This window comes from Pipistrellus hanaki (genome assembly GCF_964339955.1).
Source record: "Pipistrellus hanaki genome assembly, chromosome: 2".
Lineage (NCBI taxonomy): Eukaryota > Metazoa > Chordata > Mammalia > Chiroptera > Vespertilionidae > Pipistrellus > Pipistrellus hanaki.
Window position 1 is genome coordinate 161,100,016 of NC_140504.1, and position 23,166 is coordinate 161,123,181.

At 42.9% G+C, this 23,166-nt stretch overlaps 1 protein-coding gene across 12 annotated transcripts in view; it reads right to left on the bottom strand.

The window, feature by feature from the left end:
• FGGY (FGGY carbohydrate kinase domain containing) overlaps positions 1-23,166 on the bottom strand; it is a 395,380-nt gene that overhangs the window by 160,782 nt on the left and 211,432 nt on the right. For all 12 annotated transcript variants that reach the window (XM_084872970.1, XM_084872965.1, XM_084872968.1 and 9 more), the window contains one exon: positions 10,578-10,681. In XM_084872970.1, coding sequence (XP_084729096.1) covers positions 10,578-10,681 — 104 coding nt within the window. The remainder of the gene's footprint in view (positions 1-10,577; positions 10,682-23,166) is intronic.

Sequence of the window (23,166 nt, forward strand, 5' to 3'; positions counted from 1 at the left end):
AAGAAGAACTGTGCACAGACAGATGGAAGGGTCCAATTCACTGAATGTGGGACGGAGAGGGAGGAGGAGAGACTCACAGAGATGCTACTTGAACTGGAACTTTCAGGAAGACACAGACTTATGGCAGCAGAGTGATTAAGAACACAGGTTCCAGCATCCTGTTCTAAGTTCAATCTTAGCTCCTCCTTTCTTGCTCTGTGACTTCTCCACACCTCAGTTTCCTTACCTGAACAATAAGGATCGCACTACAATGAGAACCACCCCAGAGCTTACTGGCAGTATCAAGTAACATAGAAGGTACTCCATATGAGTGAATTATAATAATGATGATTCTGGTGATAATGATGCTCATATGTAGAAGGGAAATGAGACCATTCCTGGCAGAGAAAACAAATATTCAAGAAGAGGAATTATAGGCTTATATTTCTTCAACCCAACACATTTCAAATACCAAAAGTTCTTTCATGATTCATTTGATGATAAAAATCTTATCTAGCTATTCAAGTTATTTAGTATCTATGGAACCTACTTGTTATGAATATTTATAAATTTTAGTATAGAAATATTAATGTGTTTGCTTATGGGAGCTTCTCAAGAAGTAATATACAATATATAGACTCTGTTAACTTTCTAAAATCTGGATAGTTTCTATTCTCAAATACATTTTGTCTCATGGAATTCAGATAAGAATGAGTTGATGGACCTGCTAGAACATGGGATGAAAGATGAGGGATAGCAGATGAGGCCAAAGGCAGCCAGGGTTCTGATCACATGCCATCTCCAATGTCCAGCTAATTCGGGAGATTTGCCAAGAGGTTTTAATTGGGAGAGTGAAGTAATCAGACCTAATATTCAGGACCATCTTCAGTCTACTTAGGGTAGTCAGGTCAATGCAAATTAGTGCCTTGCATAATACTGAAGAACAAATATATATGTTATATTATATGTATAATATGATTAGCCATTCTCTGTGTGGGCTCAATCTCCTTTTTCATGGGCCATTTCTCAAAATTTAGAGACTCTAGACTGTTTTCTAAGATCATAGCCAACCTCTCAGCTATGAGTTGCATATTAATCCAAGGAACAGTCAATTAATTTCAACATTGTCAGCAGATAATGGGTGCATAAATATGGGAGGTCCCATTATGGTAAGTCAAGCAGGTCCCAAGCAGCAGACCAATCATTCCAAAACCTTCAGGTAAATGTCCCCTCACCCAACAGGAGCATGGCTGTCTTTGCCTGACTCCACGGAAGGATGAAGCAAAAGGTTGAAAAGCTCAAACACAAATCTGGCCATTGGATCATGGCCAGTTTTATATGGTATTTGCATTTGGCCAGCTCCAAAGTATAATTCAGTGGTAAACCTCAGTTTTCAGGTGAAGCGCTTTTGTGACCAATGTCAAGGGGAAAAGATCAGTTAGTCAAGGAAAGAACCTAAAGCCTCATTGAAGACTAGCTGGCTTACATATGCTGTCAATCCATCAAGAAATGAAATAAAGTTGGTATGGTACAATCTGTTCTTCAACAAATCTTAATGACTATTACCCATATATTTCTGTCTGTCCTTCAGGAAGTACAATATTTACTAGCATGTGTCAGGTACTATACTGAGTACATGTACATGGAAACTTAAGGTTTTGTGATAAATGTCTGTTACCCCTCTAAGCAATAAAGACCACATGCTGGTATCATTCCACAGTGTAATCTAAACGATGGGCACTAAATCTTTCTCAAACATTACTGAGTTCTCTGGAAGTTTTAAAAATACATGGCAGCAGTGAATTTTATGGTACATGAATTGCCTTTCAGTAAAAGAGTTTTAAAAAATATAATACAACATTACAGGAACTTTCAGCTCCTTAAGATTTAAGAGTTCCAATCTTTTTTAATTGAATATATCCCAAATTTATAAAAACATGGCCAAAAGTCAGTTTTCCCATTTGAACTTTTTCTTTCCTGCTGGCAGTAGAGAGTCACTGAATATTCATTAGAAAGAAACATCCCATTTCAATCCTTCAGCATGGATAGCTTAAAGAATTTCTATGGGTTCTTCTGAGATCTTTGTTCTTTCATCCATTTATTTTTAAATATATTTTTATTTATTTCAGAGAGGAAAGGAGAGGGATAGAGAGATAGAAACATCAAGGATGAGAGAGAATCATTGATGGGCTGCCTCATAAATTCCCCATGATCAAGCCTGCAACCCAGGCATATGCCCTGACAAGGAATTGAACCATGACCTCCTGATTCATAGGTTGATGCTTAACCACTGAGCTAAGCCAGCCAGGCAATCTTTGGTCTTTTAGATGTTCTGTCTCCTGTATTTTGTTTTGTTTTTAACACTGGTTAAGTGAAAGATACCCCAAACTTCTCTGATGGCTTTGGGGGACAAAAAAATAGGAAAATTTAATAATGTATGAACAAAAAGGCCCTTGGAACACACAAAGAGAGTTAGAGAATGTGAGGGGGGGAAAAAGAGAGAAAAGCAACAAAGCAAAAATATTAAAACTTCTGAACTAAATGTATGTAGAACAGATGAGCTGAGTATGCTGAGGCCCTTGGCACAGTACCTGATCGTTAGAGAGGGCTCTACAACAGCTGTCTTCAGCATCTTTTCATCCCCACTGAACCACTGGAAAAGCACCAACATTTTCAGAGCTGCTAGATCGCCCTCAGCAGCCGCAGTATCAGAGTCACCCACACAGCAGATGAGTGGTAAATAGGAAAAGGGGAAAAATCAGTGTGGTTTTCATTCTGTGCTCTTCCAAAGGAACTCAAAAACATTTCCATGATTTGGGAAGTCAGCCGCCTGTCTTCAAATTGCCTAATTCAGTGCCTGACCACAGAGCAGCAGGGAAACGAAGCAGATTAAATAAGGAGCCCATAAATACTCTCCTCCCAGGGGACGACGGTGACAAGTGAGATCTTTTTTTTATTGTTACCATTAGATGGTGGCCTCTCAAAAGGCAGTGATTTGGAAGTCTGGGAAGGAGGGAGAACACGAGCCTTGTGGTCTAGTTGCAATCCAGCCCTAACTTTGCAGTTCTCATCAAGTTTTAGGAAAGATCTGCCTTGTAATCACTTTACCCCCTTTCCCGCAAAACAGGGTGCACATGGCCAGCCCCTCCCCAGCCTCTGTCTCACAGTTCTGCTGAGAGCTGAGCATATGCTGGTGAGCTCTGAAGTCCAACAGCCCGAGTAGGAAACCTATTCTAGCACTTACTTGCTCGATGACCTGGGGTAAGTACTTAAGTTTCAGTCCCTATAAAATGGGAATATAATTCTGATAACTGCATTTGGATGGATGTATACACACACACACACACACACACACACACCCCACACATATAGTGGTCAGATTATTATGCGTTCAAAAATCATAATAATCTGGCCACTCGGTGCATATCATGAGTGTTAGATAAAATGATATAGTCAAGTTTCTTAGCCCACAATAAGCCCACAGTGAAGATTCACCATCATCGTTACTGCTGCCAGTTTTATCCCCCCCTCTTGGCACTGCTACAGTTCTCCCAGGAGCACTGCCATCTTTTGTGGAGAGCAGGCCTCAGGCCAGTTGACAGACGTTCACCAGAGGCTTTTGTTTCTGACCTTCGGAGAGGCCTTGTTTCAACACCTGACTTTGCTGTGGTACTGATGGGATTCCAGAAACATGGGATCCGACAGTACCACCCAGCTTTTCCAGGAATGCAATGGCTGGTTCACAGTAGGCGGCACTTTGTAGGAAATGGCTAAACTATTTTCTAAAGCGGTTGAGCCATTTCCCATTCCCACCAGCTGTGTGGAAGAGTCCCAGTTCCCTACATCCTTGCCTCAGCGTCAGCCATTCTAATCAGTGTAGGTGCTCTTACTGTGGTTTGAATTTTCATTTCCCTTTTAAGTCATGATGTGGAGCACCCTTTGTTCCTCCAACACAGGCTGGGTGAATGCAAGCTCCAGGCCCAGGCCACATTCTTTGCTGAGGGGGAGCTTTTTCCTCCAATGGTGTGAAAAGGCTACAGATCCCACTATGGTCAGCACCCAAAGGACACAAGTCACAAGTCCAACAATGTGCTGAGGCCTGGGGGTGGCTGTTCTCTGGTTATAGCTCAAAGACCCCAATGCTCCTGACCTCTCTTTCCCCAAAAGAACAGAGACCACTAAGCCAAGGTGCATCCTGAGGAGCTGCTGGAGTGGGGTGTTCATGTTCTTCTCCCAAGGGCACAGGGCAGTGGGGTGAGTAAAGCTCTGGAGAGGACTGCCATGGTGGAGGAAAGAAGAGAGAGCAGATGTGTGTCTCCCAGGACCCAGGAAAGTTAAAATTTCCAATGAAAATCTTACTTCTCAAGAGGCGAAATGGACCCCCAGATATCCTGGTCCAGTAGGGGTGGGGACAGACTGACAGCACCTCAGGCCCAGGGGCTTCCCCAACCAGTCAGGTCCCACTCAGTACAGACAGATAATGCATGATGACCCCCCTGGATAGGGGTGGGGATAGGGAGGACCAACCCAACCTAAAGTCACTAAGCATCTACTGTGTACCTAGCTCGAAACCAGACAGGAAGGCCAAAAGAAGGCACCGGAGACACGAAACCACGATACAAGGCAATCATCTGAAACACACGTTAGTGCCACAAACACAAAAATCACAGCTCCTGTGGTCTGTGCTAGGGACCAAAAGAGTAGAAGGTTGAACTATGTCAGAGTAGCTACACCATGAATTTGGGTTAAAAGGAAAAAAGTGAACACTAATACTTCATGAGCACCTACTATATACCATTTTTTAAATGAGGACTAAATAATTTTTATAGATGCATTTAGAATAGTGCCTGCAATATAGTAATCACAGTGTAAGTGATTGCAGATACTATTATTGTTGTTTTTGTCTGGTTATTCTTTTCTGTCTTTTACAAACAAAGTGGAGTTGAGGAGGGCCAGGGCCTCGTGCCTGAAACTGGGCCTGCAGGAACTATGTCCCTACAAACAGCATATTCTCTGGGAAACCTCCTGGTCTACTGAAGACTCTCCATATTACTACCACACTACAGGCCTGCGTGTACCGTAGTCACCACCACTGTTTTGTACTTATCTCCTTGTCTCTTTCTCAGGGAGGACTTTTTTGCCTCACTTACCTTAATACGCTGAGCACTTAGCCAGGCGAATGCAAAAAGATGTTTTCTTATTGAGATATTAATTTAGTAAATGATTGGTTAAAAAAATAAACTTGATTTTAGAATAGCTTTAGATTATAGAAGAATTGTAAAGACAGTATAGAGAGTTCCCATATACCCCACAGCCGGTTTCTCCTATCATTAATATCACACAGTAGGTACATATGTCACCAATAAAGGGAGACAATGATAGATGATCACTAATTGAAGGCCTCATTGTATTCAGATTTCCTTAGCTTTACTCAATGTTCATTACTGTTCTAGGATCCCATCCAGGACACCACATCCCATTTGGTTGTCACATCTCTCTAGGCTCCTCTTGGCTGCTATAAATTCTCAAACATTCCTTGTGGTTTGATGACCTTGACAGTTTGGAAGAGTGCTGGTCAGGTATTTTGTAAAATGTCCTTCAAATGAGATTTGTCTGATGTTTTTTCCTATGATTAGATCGTGGTTATAGGTTTCTTTGTGGGGGGGAAGGGGGGAAGATAATAAGCAAAAAGTACAATTCTCATCACATCATATCAATGGTACATATTACCAACATTAGTCACCATTATTGATGTTGACCTTGGTCACCTGACTCAGGCAGTGTTTGTCAGATTCTTCACTAAAGTTACCCCCACTCCTTCCCACAATGTCTTTGATGGAAGACCTCACTATGAGCAGCTCACACTGAAGGAGTGGAAAGTTATGCTTCACCTTCTCAAGGGGGAAAAACCACAAAAAATACTTGAAATTTTCCTGCCTAGGGACATTTGTCTCTTCTGTTCATTTATGTGTTTATTCAATCATTTATTCATATCAGTATGGACTCATTACATGTATGTTTTACTTTGGGTTATAATCAATACCACTCTACTTTGATGCTCAAATTCTTCTAGTTCTGGCCTCTGAAACCTCCGTCCATGGGCTCCTGATTATCCATAACTAATTTTTTAAAGCACTTCCTTATTTTGTGAGGCTATACGATGCTCCAGGCTCATCTTGTCTATTTCCTGCCCCCGTCGTAAAACCAACCATTTCTCCAAGGAGCCCTAGATGTTTTTGTTAGAGAATAGTATTAGAAATCAAGTTGTTGGCCCCAAGTGCCCCTGTAACAACCAGCTGCTGGGGTGTCATTTCTAGGTTCTCTCTGCTGTCAGAGCTAGGAAATAAGTTTACTAACCTGTATGCTTGCACATGTCTATAAATGTTTCCATATGCATCTATCTTTCTCTAAATATAGTTAAACATGAGTTCATCCTGATGTCCCTAATTGCAATCTGTTACCACATATACAGTATGCATATATATGCACATATATATACCACATATACAATATATATATATACCATCATATACATGCATATATATACATATATGTGCCTATATATATATACCACATATACAGTGTGTATAAATATATATATTTACACACGCACACACACACACACACACACCCCATCTCTGTATATAAGTCTAAGCGACTATTACGACCAGATCAGCCGGTAGCTATGACATGCTCTGACCACTAGGGGGCAGATGTCAATTCAGGAGCTGGCCCCTGGTGGTCAGTGAGCTCCCTCAGCCAACCTCCCGCGGTCCCTCCCCGAGGCCAGCTGGCCCCAGTAGGCCCTGATCGGCCCAATTGGGACTGGGGGAGATGTTCCCTATCAGTCCTAAATGCCAGCCAGGCCTAGGGACCCCACCCATGCATGAATTTGTGCACTGGGCCTCTAGTTTCTAATAGTAACACCATATTAGATATATTTTGCTAGGTATAGTGCCAAGCTATTTACAAAGTTTGCTTCATTTAATCCTCAAAACAACTCTATGGGTAAGGTCTATTTCCTATAACAGGAAGAAACACAGGCACCAAAAAATGGCATCTCTTACCTCAACTCACACAGGAAGTGGTGGGGCCATCTACGTGCCCATATCTTTGAGACTACATGCCCATTCAGTGATAGGGAACACTCTCCCCACATTCATTGAAGACTATGGAAACCTCAGTTCTGAACAATTTAAGATGCAGATGTAACTCCTGGCTCTCACCAACTATTGTTCTGTTCAAACCTTACCTCTTCAAAACTTCCCCTCTCCCTCCCCAGGATCACTCCCTACTGACATGCTTGCTGGAAGATAAGCTGCCAAGCTACAACCTGATTTGACAGCTCAAGGCAAGAGATGCTGGCACAATGGCAAGGATCAGCTCCCTCTGACCCCGTGACCTTTCAACCTCTGGCTTACCCCGGCTGTGCATTATCTTGGGTTTTGGTAACATGCTAGTAATTAACTCTGAACAAGCCTTTCTGCTTTCATGGAGTTCAAAAAAACAAAGAGGAGGATTTCTTTTTCCTCTTGTTAATTAAATCATCTACAAGAAAGATAAATGTGCAAGCCACACTTACATCTTCTAAAACATCAAAGGCCTGATTAATAAGTATTATGTTCAACCTCAGGTTTTCCCCAGATTCCTGAAATTAGCAGGGACTTGGAGGTAGGGAGCTTCCTATTATTTACCAATATTCGTTTACTTGGATATTCATTCATTCATTCATTCATTCATTCATTCATTCTGGGTGATCTAGGAAGAAGCAGTCTGTGGAGCACAAAATGCTCCATGAGTTTTGAATTCATGTTCCTACAAATGACGAATGTCAGGAGCAGAAAGGAAGAAAGAATTCTTCAGACCAGGTTGACAACCCATTTATTCTAAAGCCCACAGTCCCCTCTGGTCCCTGTGTTCTGTATGGTGAATTTTTCCTGACAGTTGTGGTTTTATTTGCCAGAACCACAACAAAGAGGGTCCTTGAGTTTCCCTGGGAGTGTTTCCTCAGACCAGCACCTCTCCTAGACCTCACAAAGGTGTTATTGTTGCTGGCTTGCTAGGCGCCCAGCACCTGAGCGAGATCAAAGGTACTTTCTGATGCCAGCATGACCACAGTCTCGCCCTCACCACATAACATGAAAGCTGATGATTAATCCCCTTGGCCCAGAAGGTCCCTTCCCACTCCCAAGTACAAAGCAGGGTGGGGGTGGGGCGGGGGCTTTATTTCCAGCACAATGCAACCATAATAAACTGGCATTTTATGGCCCTCATTCATTGCAACCAACTGCAGCTGCCCATCAAACTCAGCAAAGCCCAAACAGTTGCTTCGTGGGAGCCTTTTATATCACTGGGAAAGTGTAATAAGAATCCCATCGTTTCTGAGTGTCTGTGATGTACATAATTCATGTCATCCAGCAACCCTGTGAGGCCGCCATCATCACCCCCAATGTGGTGGATGAAGAATCTGAGGCTCAGGGAAGTGAAGCAACTCACCTAGGCTCACAGGGCCCAAGAAGTGCATGAGCAGATGTTCAAACCCACTCTGATGATCCCAAAGCCCATGATGGTCTCCATTACTCTGTGGCACTTTAGATTCTTGCATAGCACAGACAGGTATCAAGGAGGAGATGAGTTCATAGCTCCTACCTAATAGCTTTGTGACCTTGAGGAAATTACTGGGCTTCTCCATGCCCAAGTTGCCCAACTTGTAAAATGGACAATTGAGGAAAAATATCATCCCGAAGGAAAGATATCTTTGAGTCGCTCACATTCGCTTGGGTTGGATTCAGCCCAGAAATCTGGCTGAGTAGTCAAGGTGCCTGAATTCAGATGTCAGATTAGATGAAAGCGGCAGGTGATTTAAACAGGTTTCAATCAGTGTTCAGTGAAGACGAGCTGGCAAGTGTAGAGCCACGTCAAGGAAGAGAAGGGCTGCAGCCCTGGTGGTACCTCCTGCCTGAGGCAGCCTCAGCCTCCATGGGTCTCTCCCTTCACTGACAGCCTGGCCTTACAATGGGACTGCTGAAGGAAGGCCAGTTTTTGTGCTTATGTTTTTTGTTGTTGTTTGTTTGTTTTTTAAACTCAAAGAAGATCCATTTAAGACTTTGCCCAGAAAAACAAATAAACTTTTTCCTTTTTTTTTTGGTGGGTGGAGTTCAAGGAAATCTATGTCCCTAAAGTGCAGCACAACACAAATGTCCCCTCGGAAAGAGGTACCTAAGTCCGGACCCTGCCCGGGCAGAGTCCATCGCTGCCTCCTTTCTGCCCAAACACTCTTGTGCTTACAAGTGATGGAGAGCTAGTGAGGTGCTTACTTGGGTGAAGCACATTACACAATCACATTCCACTCTCACAGTACCATGGCATCCGTACTATAAGTCTACCCGCTTTGCAGGTGAGGAATCTGAGGCCCAGAGGGGTCAAGGGCCCATGCTTAGAAGGTGGAAGGACTGGGATTCGAAACAAAGGAGGTTGGCTCCACCATCTCTGTGACAGGGGAAGCCGTGTGTGAGAACACCTTGCACAATGCCTGAAACATAGCAGATGCTCCATATCACAAGTTAACCTGAATGTGTATTTATGGGCCTTGCCTCATAATACCTGGTTCAATTCCATCTCATCAATGAGAGACCCTGTGTCATCCTTTTGTCCCCAAGGTTTAGCACAGCCCCAGACACAAGAGCAGAGGATCACGGCTGTGCAAATGTATCAATATTTACTAAACCAAAATATTTCTCCATGAAAATGGCTCTTTGGTCTCTACAGTGATTAAACAGTTTCTCATGGCCTGTGATTCCCTTCATAATTCAGAGCTTCTACCTTGGACTGCACCCACCCTAATCCTTGCTCATCTCCCCAGTTTTGCCTTCCTCCTCCCCCTCCGTACCCCCAATCTCCCTGCTATTTTACTTGTCTGGGAAAAATCCAAGGAGTCGTCCATCTAAATTTAACAGAGAAATGACTTTTAAATAAAAATATGGTAGAAATGGGTACTTATCGAAATGGAATGCTTTCAGACTCATGCATTTAAAAAAGATATAAATTTTAGGGTAGGCACTAAATTTTAACTGCAATCTTGGAGAAAGCCTTTCCACTAATTCATGGAGAAAAATTAACACAGTGAAAATTGCTTATCAGTGTTCTTTTGAAGTCATGATATGCAGCCTAATTCTATAGATCAGCAGGCCGCTCCCAGGGAGATGGATTTATATCGATTAGGAGGGAGCTCCACGGCCAAGGAAAACAGACACCCTCGCAGAGAAGGCTTGGCTCCCTGTTAGGGAGAGATCAGTCTGGGAGTGAGGACTTGCCATCTTTAGATCCAGTTTCATTCCTCACACCACCTCGGCTCTCTGGCCGGGGTGATGTTAAAGGCACACTCAACCCTTTTCACACTTTTTAAGAATTTGGCCCCTGGAAAAAGATCTGGCAAATTAAGCAAGGCTGTTGGAGGGAGAGCCAGGCTCCAGGCTAGACTAGCACGGGTTACAGGAAGAGAAGGAGCCAAGGGGGCAGAAGGGCTGGCGGCTTAGCTCTCCTCCCGGCTGCCCTCCCCTGCGTGGGCCTTCCCCCCAACCCTGGTCTGGCAGACTCACCCCCATGTGACAAGAAGATGTTCCACAGATGACAGCCAACCGCGACGTCACTGGCTGTCCCTCACAAGTGAGGCCGTGCCCTCTCACATCTGTTCCAATCACTCCTGTGAGAAAGCAAAAACAAAACAAAATCCTCTTAAAAAAAAGGAGGGGCGAGGGGGAGAGATAGCTAAAAACAAGCACAAAACACTCTTTTTTATAGCCAAACAACATTGAGAAAGCAAGTGTTCCATGCGTAGGCCCGTCTCAAGTAGAAACCAAAAGAGCATATTGGCCAGCCTTGGGAAGACTAGGGACCAGTTCTGTTTTTACTTTACTCTGGTCACTGTAGGCATCTAACAATGTAATAATAGGAGTAAATAAATTAGAATACACCAGGCAGCAGCTATCAGTGATTTTTGTGCTCAATCAATACCAGGCACTGTGCTGAATATTTATATGTGCAGTCTCATTTCATATTCATCATGTCAGGTTGATACTATAAATGACACACACATTAATGGAGAAATAAATGCATATGTGAAGGTTTAAGGACCCTGATAGTAAGGAGCAATGCTGAATGGAATCTGACTCAATATAACACATTTCAATCTCAAAGAAGGCTTGATGACCACATCTTTCTAGGTCACCATCCTTGCTGGTACATACTGCAGGACTTGCATGGTAAAGGCCACGGTGATGGACAGTGAGTTTCTGTTAAAAGAATGCCAGATAGCAGAGAGTTTCCCATAAGTGATATGAACTCAGGCTTCTTGATACTTGCTAGGCAAGCCAAGTATCAAACTCAGATTGTACTCCTTGACAATGGCTGGGCAAGCAAAGTTGCAAATGTGACAAGAGATCGGAAGGGATTGTTAGAGCCTAGTATTAGCTGCCATTTGTTCAAGTATCCAACAAGTACCTTCTATGCACAAAAATATAAGTAGGAGTGATGTGGGAACCATAAACATGCAACATTCCTAACTACAACACAGATAAGAGGTGAAAAGTGCTTAGGGAAGGACACACAGACCTAGATGCATGAAGAAACAGCTCCCACTGACATCATCAGCCTTGTCCTCCATCCCCAACTCTCAATGCTCTTCCCCAATTCAAGATTTTTTTTTTTTACATTTGCTCTCCCCTTCGCCGGAAATACTAGTCCCCAGCCTCTCTGCGGAGATAACTCCTATTTATTCCTAACTCAAATGCTACTTCACCAGAAGGCTTCCCTGAAAGATGGAACCACTAGACTTCCTTAGTCTCCACCTGCCTCTCCTTTTATTATTAAATCTTTTGAAGCTGACACTGCCGTATCCACATTTGGCAGTCCAGAACCCCACTTCCCCCATAGTTGCTAGCACAGAGCAGGAAATGAAAGTATGAATGCTTGGGGATGTATAGAAAAGAAGGCGAGTCCTGTCCTGGGTGCTCACAGTCTGGAGGGAGGGGACTATTTCAATACAGGGATCAGTATGTGATAGAAAGAGACACGGGGGCAGCTGAGTTCATTTGTAGGGGTTTGAGGAGGTTTCCAAAAGAGGGTGGGCCCACGCTGAGTTCTGTAGGTGAAGGGCGGGTGGGGGTGTCTCCTCCAGTCACAAATCCCCAGATATGGAAGGTGCTGGCTGCTCAGCAAGCAGACTTTTCCAGAAAGCACGATCCAGGGGTCCCTGAAAGGCTTCTTACATTCCAACAGCTTTCTAGGTTTTTCCAGCACTTTTTCCAAATTCTACCTTCCCAAGCACAGCCATCTGTAAACCTCTGCTATTGTTCAGAGGCCCAGCAGCAGGGGGAAGTAAGACTCTTTCAAACTTTCTGTGTCTGTTATCGTAGTGTTAGGTCTGCGGCTGAGGCTGTAAGAGTCCTGCACCTACTAGCTTTCCCCAAGGCCCACGCTCTGCTCAGTGCTGTGGGGCTGCCCCTGCAGACTGCTGTTCTCAGGTGCCAAGTCGGCCAAGGTCAGCCAGGAGACCTGAGGGCTGAGGGAAGTGGAAAACCAGAGCATGTCTCCTCCCCTGCTGTCCCAGTGTCTGGTGACTGCTTTCCCCCAAGTCTTCAGCTCCACTGACAGGGCCACCATAACTCCCACATCTCCTGGTGTCTACCACCCTTGAGCTTGGTAATACATCTCCTTCCTCTGTTCCTCAGTCCAGCTTCCCTCTGCTGACCTATCTCTGGCTTGCTTATATCAGGAAGGAAACATAGCCCTTCTTAGCTTCTCTATCATCTGGGTCACCATTTTAGATTTTAAATCCCCTCTTTTTTTTACATATTTAGAACACCTTATACTTTTCTGGGAGGGCCCTTAATGACACAGGGCCCAACCCAGGGCAAAAGGATATTGGACAGGAAGAAACACTAGACATGAGCTTCTTTTAATTGAAATCTTTTTGCATGTTCTCTCTTTAGACATATTCCATTTTGTTCTTATAGCCACCAAAGGTGACTGGTACTCTCATCACCCCCATTATACAGATGAAGAAACCGAAGCTTTGAAATGTGAAGTAACATAACCAGGGTCACACACAGCTCAGGAAGTGGGGCTGGGAGTCACAACCTGAAAGTCTGAACTGTTCCCTCACATTCACAGTGAGAGAAATGGATCACACATGTAGGTCCTTTCTCATTCATTCTAAGTACACATATTCACAGTGCTTCTTCTAAAACAGCAGGTCAAGTGTCTCTTTCTTGGAAACAGGAGGGCAGAAAAACCGTCTCTTAATAACCTTCATTCCCATTTATTGTTGGAGACATAGAAAACCTAGAGCCAGGCTCATCCTGTACCAGCGAGAGGCAGGTCAAGTCCAATGTCCCCTCAAGATAGGTTCTCTATACTCAGCAGCACAGAGCCGAGGCTGGCTGTGAGATCACATGACCCTGAGAGCTGACCTCTCTCATTTTCTCTATGACCACACAGAGCTTGGAGGACCAAAACACAGAAAGCAACACAGGGCAGGAAGGAATTTCTCCTTTCTGAATAAACACATTTTGCAACTCATAGAGGAGTCATGGGCTGCACGTGTAACATCAGGAAACAATTCACAGGATGAGATTTTGACATGCTCAGCCCTCAACACTGCTGGGCCCTTCATACAACTGAACAAGTGTCAGTTTATTCAGCATTATGCAGAAAGTTTAAAATTAGCAGCTGAAGAAATAGGCACACACCCACACAAATAGTGGCATATTCAAATGTGTTTTCCCCTGAACATTGCAAAATACTCAGCTGATGGTAGTTGCTCAATAAATTTTTATTCAATGGAAAAAAAAAATAGTAGAAAAGACAACCTTACTGAGTCAATGAATCCATTGAGGGCTTCTTATTTAATGATTCCTACTTCCTATCATGCACAAGAACACAATTCATATCAAGGAATATGTTTTAAAACAAAATTAAAAAGGAAAAACTCAAACACTAGTCATGAACTTGTATTTACTCTATGTGATATCCCCTTCCCTCTCCTCCATCCACTAACTATCCACCCTTCCATGCAAACATTTATTGAATATCTACTATATTTATATAAAGAAGAGACTTTGCAAATGTTATGATTAAGAGTAGGTTATCCTGTAATTTATGAAGCCACAACTGCTTTGAAAACTTTAAAGGGTTATACAGAAGAAAAACACCCCAAGTTCTAGCATTTATGTTATAATTATCTCATACTTTATAGCTATAAAAAGTATTTTATAGCTTGCAAAGCATCCTCAAACACTGTACCCTTCATTTAGCTTTTAGAAAATCCTGTGATATGTATTATTTTATTTCCAGATCACAGTTGAAGAAACTAAATTTCAGAAAGGTGAAGTAACAGTCTGAGTGTATTAAGCTACTTGGAGGCAGAGGTAGGGCTCACCAAGATTTCAGTCTCCTAGTCTGAAGTTTCTCCCCTATGTTTGAAAAATAAAAGTCTGCTATGAATATGTTGGTATCTTTAAAAATAACCACCTCAGACAATATATAACAATCTCTGAAGAGGAAAAGGATGAGAAGGGTTTTGAACATTATCAAAGACTGTATCAACTTGAGATTCCTGATTGGGCCATTAGGGGAATGAAAAACTGAAAAATCCCATCAAATGAGTTGCTTGACTAAGCAGGCAAAGAGGTTTATGAGGTCCCTGGGGAGGAAGGTCTCTGGAGACAATGCCTTCTTGTATGCAAAGCCTGCATCAATAACTGTCAGCTCCTGAAGGGGTAAGAATTATACAAAGCCATTTTCTCTGCAGATGACCAAAGGCCAGTTATATACAAGAAGACTGAATCCTATCTTTGGATGAATATGCATTTCTGTTATACAGAATATAGTGAATGCTGTACTTAAAAACATGGGCTCACCAGAAACAGTTTGGCTGAGTGGATAGAGTGTAGGCCTGCAGACAAAAAGGTCCCAGGTTCGATTCCAGTCAAGGGCATGTGCCTTGGTTGTGGGCACATCCCCAATAGCGGATGTGCAGGAGGCAACTGATCAATGTTTCTCTCTCATTGATGTTTCTAACTCTCTCCCTCTCCTTTCCTCTCTGTAAAAAAAATCAATAAAATAAAAAATAAAAAAAATAAAATAAAAACATGGCTCATTCATCGTGTGACAAGGTCAAGTTTCTTACCTTGTTTATGACTCAGCTTCCACATCTGTATAATTTGAATACTAGTATCCTCATCGTAGAACTGTTATAAGGATCAGATTTGCTAAGATAGGTAAAGTACTTGGACCAGTGCTGCCCCAAGGAACACTCTGTGATGACAGAGAAGTTCTGTATCTTGACTGCCCACAGACGTCACCAGGCACACGTGGCCCTTGAGCGCCTGAAATATAGCTAGTGCCACCAAAGGACTGAACTTTCTCTTCTAATCCATTTTAATTCATGTAACAGCCACAAGTGGCTAGTGGATGCTGTATAGGACACTGCAGGTTAGAACACGACTAGAACTACAGGAAGCCTTGCTGTTTTTATTAGATTTTGTTATTATGGTTCTTCTCAGACTTAGGATGGAATCTTATTTACATAACCTAGAGCAAATGCCTTGATCTCCAGAACCTCAATTTCTATATTTGAAGATTTTGGATAACAACACTCATGTTACAAAATCAATGTGGGGATATTAGTTTATGTGGAATAAACTAGTACTCAACAAATGGGAGCTCTTAAGTCTGAGACCTACAGAAGTGCTTAGCACAAGTATAAAGCCTTCTACTTAATTCTGAATGAGCCTGGCTCCTCAATGCCCCAAGTATCTGCTCATGCGGGTCCCTCTGCCGAGAAAAGTCCATAATACACTCCGTGTCCAGCAATCAACCTGGGAAATATGGGTTGCATCAGCCTTTCCATCAGAGGCCTTTCCTGACCATTTCTTCACCCATTCCACCCAGCCCCCAGCTAGGGAAAACCCTCAGAGCTTCTTTCCTTCGTACTTACCACATGACACTGTACAGATTCTATCATAGTATCTGTAACTTATGTATTTACTAGTAAATAGCTGTCTCCACCTATTGGACTGTGAGCAAACCAAGGCCAGGGCAGGTTTTTTTGTTGTTGTTGAACAAATGAATGAGTGTGTGTAGCACAAGACACTTGCTAGTAGAGCACAAGGTATTTTTTTTTTTTTTACACAAAGACAGCAGATTTAATCATGGGGGGATGCTCTGTATCTTAAATATGACTTCACGGTGAAACAGACTGGAGAGTTTCGACTGACAACTCGTGGATTAGAGTAAAATAGCTGGAGCCTCACAACACAACTTGTTTGGAAGCGTAAAGGCACTGGTAAAGAGGAAAGTCCTGAGGTCCTTGGGGTTACTGAAAGGACCTTGTGCCCGAAGCTTTGCAAATGCTGTGGCATGAAGCTCTTATGCTGATTTTGAGAGGTGGTTACTACCACACTATTTTACTTATAGAGAAAATGACACCAGAGTTTTTCAAGTATTTTGTCCCAGGTTCTTGGAGCTAGACTAGGGGAAGAAGGTATCACATGCATACCTACAGAACCTAATTCCTTTCTTTTTAATTACCAACAAGAATTCTAAGCATTCACAGCAGCCCAGCTGAACACAGATCACTTTCAGGAGTTATTGCTCTCATGCCATAGGCAAGCCCAAAGGGCTCCTCTCAACCCCAAGAAATGAGGGGAGTGACACAGCTGAAAAGATTTCCGTGATCCCATTGTTTGGCAAAGCATCAACCTGACTTTGAAAAAAATGTGGCTTAGAATTCAACCAATCTCAATCCTAAAGTAGGTTAACCTTCAAAGAAAATCCTATAGGATTAGTCTACAAAGAAACTTTATATCCCTCAACACTGTCACCATCCACCTCCCCCACATCTCACCCTTTCCAGAGCCAAAAAGATGATAGAAAAGGTCTTTGTCTGAATAAGCTGAGGAAGACTTTTACTAGGTACTTGAACTAGTAAGAGTATAACAGCTAAGAATCAGGGCTCTAGAGTTGGACTGCCTGATTTTAAGTTTGGCAAAATGGGGAAATCGTTTAACCTTCCTGTGCCTCAGTCCCAGTATCTATCTAATTGCCATGATGGTAGTATGGAGCTCAGAGGGTGCTTACAAATATTAAGTGAGTAGAGAGTATAGCATAGTTTACTCAATATATTTTTGCCACAGTTGTTACCACGGACACCTCTCCATCTTTGGTGTTAATAGCAGGGCTTGGCATCGCAGTTCAGGCCCTCCCTTTCAGCATGGCATGTGCCATGCCAGACTTCTTTGGGTTTACTTGGACTGATTGGGACATTTGTGTTCTGTCCTTGAGTATATACTGGTGACAGAATAATGAGGGACCCAGGGGAATAAGAGAGTGTGCACGGTAGTAATAACAATCCAGGCTAACATTTTAAACATTACTGAGAAGAAACCATGAGCTGTATATATCTTTAAAAGCCATGATAACATATGGTACCCTTCACACTGTAATTCAACTTGGTAATGGCACTTGTCATTTCTGCCTAAAGGCCACACTCTATCCTAACTTGCACCAATCAGAAGCCAGCACAAGAGCCCTTGGGAGACCCAGAAAACAAAGACTAGACCCTCCAACAACTGAATCTCACTTCTCTGTTCCTCCCTTCTACCCCAAAAGATAAAATCTCAAAGGTAGGCTATATGTAATAGCTGGAAAATCTGAGACTTAGGAAACATGAGCAAAATCCACAGCAAAGACAAAGCAAAAACTTGATCTCAGAAATTCCTTTCTTCCAAACTTCACAGAGACTCCAGATAACTTGGACATTCTCATCAATGACCTCATAAAAGGCATTTTTTTCTTTTGCTCACAGGCATTAGATATATAAATGGGCAAGTTGAAATCTAATCTAAATGACTAAGCTAACTCACAGAAATTACTTTCTGAAATAAAGAAACCAAAATTAAGAGAACTGGCCCAAGAACCAGAAATGTAGCTTGATGGAATTAACTAGCCCTAAAACTATGAATTTAAATCACAGCTGCCTTCTGATATTTTATAAAATAATTAATTCAATCATTATATATTGATCCCCAGCTAGAAATCTAAAGATGGAACTTATTTCCTTTCATTCTACAAGATCCAAAAGTGAAAAGAAGAACATGCAAACACTCTGAAGATAGCATGGATCAGCTGGTGACTCCGATCTGAATAAGTCTAAGGAAAGCAGGGAGCCATGAGCCCTGGTCTATCTTAGATGGTCAGAGAGGGCCTCCTGAAGGCGGCGAGGCAAGAGCTATGTCAGTCAGTAGAGCCAGGAGAGAGGGAGGGAAAGGCACTTCAGTAAAACAAAGACACAGGAGAGAGAGAAAATCAGATGATGCAAGGCTGCTGGCTACACAGTATGAAGGAGACGAGCCTTATCTTCTCAGGAATTTGTTTGGTGGAACCCTCTGGGTCTGAGGTTAGATCCATCTATATTTGAGTCCCAGCAGAATCTCAGGTGCTCTGTGCAAACTTCCATAAGCTAACTCAGCTCTCCTCAGTCTGCTCCAGTGTAAGGTGGGAATAATGGCATCTATTCACAGGGTCATTATTCCTGCTTTCAGCACTATACATCCAGTGTCCCCAGAGCCACCCCCTTCAGTTATGAACACAATGGAATGACTGGTCACCCTAGTGTAAGGCAAGTAGCCTTGTGCCTGAGAGATAGGAACTGCTAAGTAAATGCTGGTGTCTAGTTTCTCCTGGAGACACCAGGACTAGGTCACATTCAACACCCCTTTCTTGCTCCTAGACAAATGGTCTCATTTACAAAATTATCTGGCGGCTCCTTGAGCCTTGGAGATGGAAACAAGTAGCCTCCATAACCCCCTCAATGACACAGAGCACACCAGTGAGATGCTCCAGAAATATGCCAGGAGGAGGCTGTACTTGTTCAGATAGACTCTTCAGGACACTTCACCTGAGGGAAAAGGCCTGACATTTCAGAGAAAAAGATCCCAATTGGCATGCTACCTTTCCTCTCTCCCCAGCCTACGATGCCAGTTTCCCTCCCTCCTCCCTCCTCCCTCCTCCCTCCTCCCTCCTCCCTCCTCCCTCCTCCCCTTGGCGGGAGTTTCGGTTCCCTCAAACCTCCAGAGGTTTTGCTGGGGTTAGTTGAACATTGACAGAGTCTTCAAAGCCTGGAATTCACGCTGAGAGCCAGAACCAGGCCAAGTTTCTATGGGGCTAGGATTTCCCCGGGGGAGGGTCACAGGCCTCCACCACACCTAGACTGATTAATCTAACCTTGTCCCGAGCTTCAGACAACAGGGAGACAGAAAAGAAAAATAGATCCTGAGGCTGGATCCTGACTTTACTCCTCCGCCTCTTTCCTGGGAAAGGGAGGGTGGGAGTGTAAGGTGACCCCCACCACTGGGTAAGAGTCAGGCCAGAGAGTCAGAATTCAGTGATATGTAGAGCAGCTGGAGAGAGGAACAAAAACAAAAACCTGAGCAGGATGAAGGGCCCAGGGTTTTACTCCAATGAATGACATGTGGCTGAAATTGTTTCAAGGAGAACAAAGGCTTAGGTAAATAAATAGAGTGCAAGATGAGAGCAGAAACGAATTACAGAAAGTCCCAGGAGGAATGCACTGGCATTTTTCAAAAACTATAGAGTTGGAACGACATCCCTGCTTCAGCAGAGACCAAGATCAAGCCCTCCGCTTCCTCCTTTGCACCTGCTCTTGTCACCCACTTTCTCGGGACAGCAGCCTGTCCAGGCTTTGCTCTCCTTCCCGTGCCTGTCCCAGGCCCTAGTGGGGAATGGGTGGCAGCTAAGAGGTGCTTTCGGGGAGATCTGTCCAGACATTGCCACCTACTCACTGCAAGTGAGCCTGAGTTCCTTAAGCCTCAGATAGCACATCTGGAAAGAGAATTGATGATTTCCAAGGAAAAGTGTAACAATACAATCTTATTTGGAAAGAACAGCACTAGGGCATGTTAGGCCCAAATAGTATTCTCTCTCTGCTCCTTTCAGTAGGACTTCATTGGAGATACATTTACTGATATTTCAGTTCTACATCAGGAATGCGCTTAGCACTTCAGGGGCGCGGGGGGGGGGGGGGGGGGCGCGAGAGAGAGATAAAACTTGAAAATAATATAATCACTGTCCTCAAAATGCTTCCAATCTTCTGGGAGCCAAGGACACCAGTACACAGCAACAGAAGCACAAAAAGGCCTCTGGCAGGAAGAAGGGATTCCTAGGTGTGGGTCCAGCAGGCTTCCTCACTCATCCTAGACTTCAGATCCGGACCCTCCTCCACCCTGGCTGCAGGAACTCCTGGTCCTGCTGCAGCCCATCTGGAAAGGCTTGGGTTTTCTGGACATCCTCACCATCACAGCAGCTAACACTTGGGTAGTATTTACATGTGCCAGACACTGTTCTAAGTACTTTATGCTCATTAACTTCTTTAGTCCTCGCAACCCCTATTACAATGTCCATCTTGGAGATGAAAAACTGAGACCCAGCAGGTTAACTGACAACTGACCACACAGAGAGTAGGTGATGGCAGAACAGGAACCCAGGTAGTCAGGCTCTGGAAATCATGATTTCTTTCTAACCATTAGGTTGTGGGAAGGGTGTTATGGGTATTCTCATATATGTTTTTTGAGTATACATAGATATACATGCTATATATCCACATTATTTTTTTACTCTTCCTCTGCTCTCTCTCTCTCCTAAATTTTTAAATGATTTTAAAAATAACATTCAAATCGCCATCTCAAAGCACCTATACACAAATCTAGTATGTGTTCAAGTCAGTGCTATCTCCTTAGGCCCTTTGGAGTGATGGCTCTCCGGGACTTCTTCAGCATCAGCCAAGGTGGCAACTGGATGAGGTTATATGAAGCAGTCACCCCACCAGGCCTAACAACTTCCTCTCTGACCTGTGGTGCTATCACTGGGCATGGTCCCCCCAAAGATGGCCAGTCCTTATCATCCCACCCTTCCCACATGCTGCCCTCTGCTTGCCAACCTTCAGCCTAAATTTTGACAAGTCCACAGGTATTCTTTCCCTCTCTTTCTACCCTTTCAATGGGGCTGTGTGGCCTGTCTTAGTCAACTGGGGCTGCTATGACAGAACACTGGAATTGATCAGATGATACCTTCAAATTGTCCAGTGCATTTCTGTCATGCTGAAGTCACACAATTAAAATTAGTATCTTTGTCCTTATCTTGCTCACTGTTTCAATAGAAACATCTCCTTTTTTTCAAATTCCTAAACAACTCAGTCCAAAAGTTGTATCTCGATTTCCCTATATTATTGTCTTCAACACAGTAACTAGTATAGTGCTTAGCATATTGTTTAAAAACAAAATCTTTCACCAATACATATGCTGGGTTAAGTGCTGAGGTCTGAAGTTAAACAGATGAATATGACCAGATTCCATTGCCCACAAAAAAGCTCAGTCCAAGTGAAGGAGACAATAATGCAATCATATATTGAAATATTTAAGTGTTATTGTCTATGTGCTACATTAAATGATAGAGATATGCACATGGGAAGGAATTATTAGGCCACATGCATTAGGCTGGGCAATAATGTTACACCACAGTAAAGCAGACGATGTATGCACAAGAGCCACATTATTCGGGCATATTTAATATATTTCACAGAATTGAACTGTGTGGATTTTTCTTTACAATTTACATCTGTGAGAGGCCTCAATGTAGAAGGCATGCAAAATGTTCCTGCATATTACTGATACTCCTGGGAGAGACCCACCACCCCCACACAGGTTCTCACAGTGGTGAGTCGCAAGCTGGTACACTTTAACTCTCTAGGCTAAACTCTGCTCTGGAATCTGAGCCTAACACGCCTTTAAACAAATTTCTTAAAGAGCCTTAGCTTTCTCTAGACCTGAACATTGGATTCAAAGATTTCCATGTTTTGTTTTGTTTTAACCTTTTTTAAAATAAAATAATTTATGGCTAACTCAGTTAACACGGGCTTCGGTAAAGCTTTATAATAATAAGAGGAAGAAGCCAGGAGTCAGGCAGAACAAGGTTCTTCTCTTCATTTCACTGATGGAGGTGGTAAGAATGTATATGCTATAAACTTGTCCACATTGAGTATTTTCTAAATAAACACTTAGGTAATCCCTAGCTCATGATAAGAGCACTTAAGGCTTCTAGGGAGTCAACTCATCCCATATTTGGTCCTCTTCTTTTCCTGCTGCCTTCTGTTTTTCCCAGCATTATCATCTTTTCCAAAAATCCCTACCTTCTTATGATGTGCCTGCAGTGGGATGGCTTCAGTTTTGTTACTTTTGCCTCCAGCGATGCATTAGGCTTCCTTAGCTCTAGGACCCACTTGTTCATCTTCCTGGCTATCCAGGGTATCTGTAGACTCTCCTCCAATACCAAATTTCAAATAAATCAATTTTTTCCTATCTGCCTTCTTCACTGTCCAACCTTCGAATCCGTACATAGTAACTGTGAACACCAGGGTGTGGATGACCTTAGCCTTGGTCTCTAATGACACATCTTTGCTCTTGGTGATCTTTCCTAATTCTTTCATTTCTCCCTTTCCAAGTCTCTGAGCCTTCCTTTTTTTTCTCGGTTACAGTCTCCAGCTGAATTTATGACTGAACCAAGGCAAGCAAAATCTTGAACAATGTCAATGTTTTAATTGTCTTTGTTAAGTTTGTTTATTTCTTCTGTAGTCTTGATATTCAAATGTATTTATACATAAATGCATGCATTTATACATACAGTGTACATAAAGATATGGACACATGTTTACACGGGAGTTTATGAACTCCCACAGCAGGATGGAAACTCCACCAGAGTAGGAAATTGTCTTTGTTCACTATATCCAACACATCTATGACAATGCCTGGCACACAACTGTAAAATAATGGAATAGATCTTTTAATTTCTCTTGCCTACCGCTATGATTCATAATGTAAATCTATTGAGATAACATTAATCATAACTGAACATACAAAACACAACACTGTCTCACATTGTTCTAAGTGTTTTAGAGATATACACTTGTTTATTCTTAAAGAACTCTGTGGGGGCAGGTACTATTATTGTTCTCATTTCATCAATAGGGGAAACTGAGGCACAGAATGTCAGATGACTTCCCAAATGGAATCAGGATTTGAATGAATTACTGTGCTATGTTTCTGTAAGAGATTT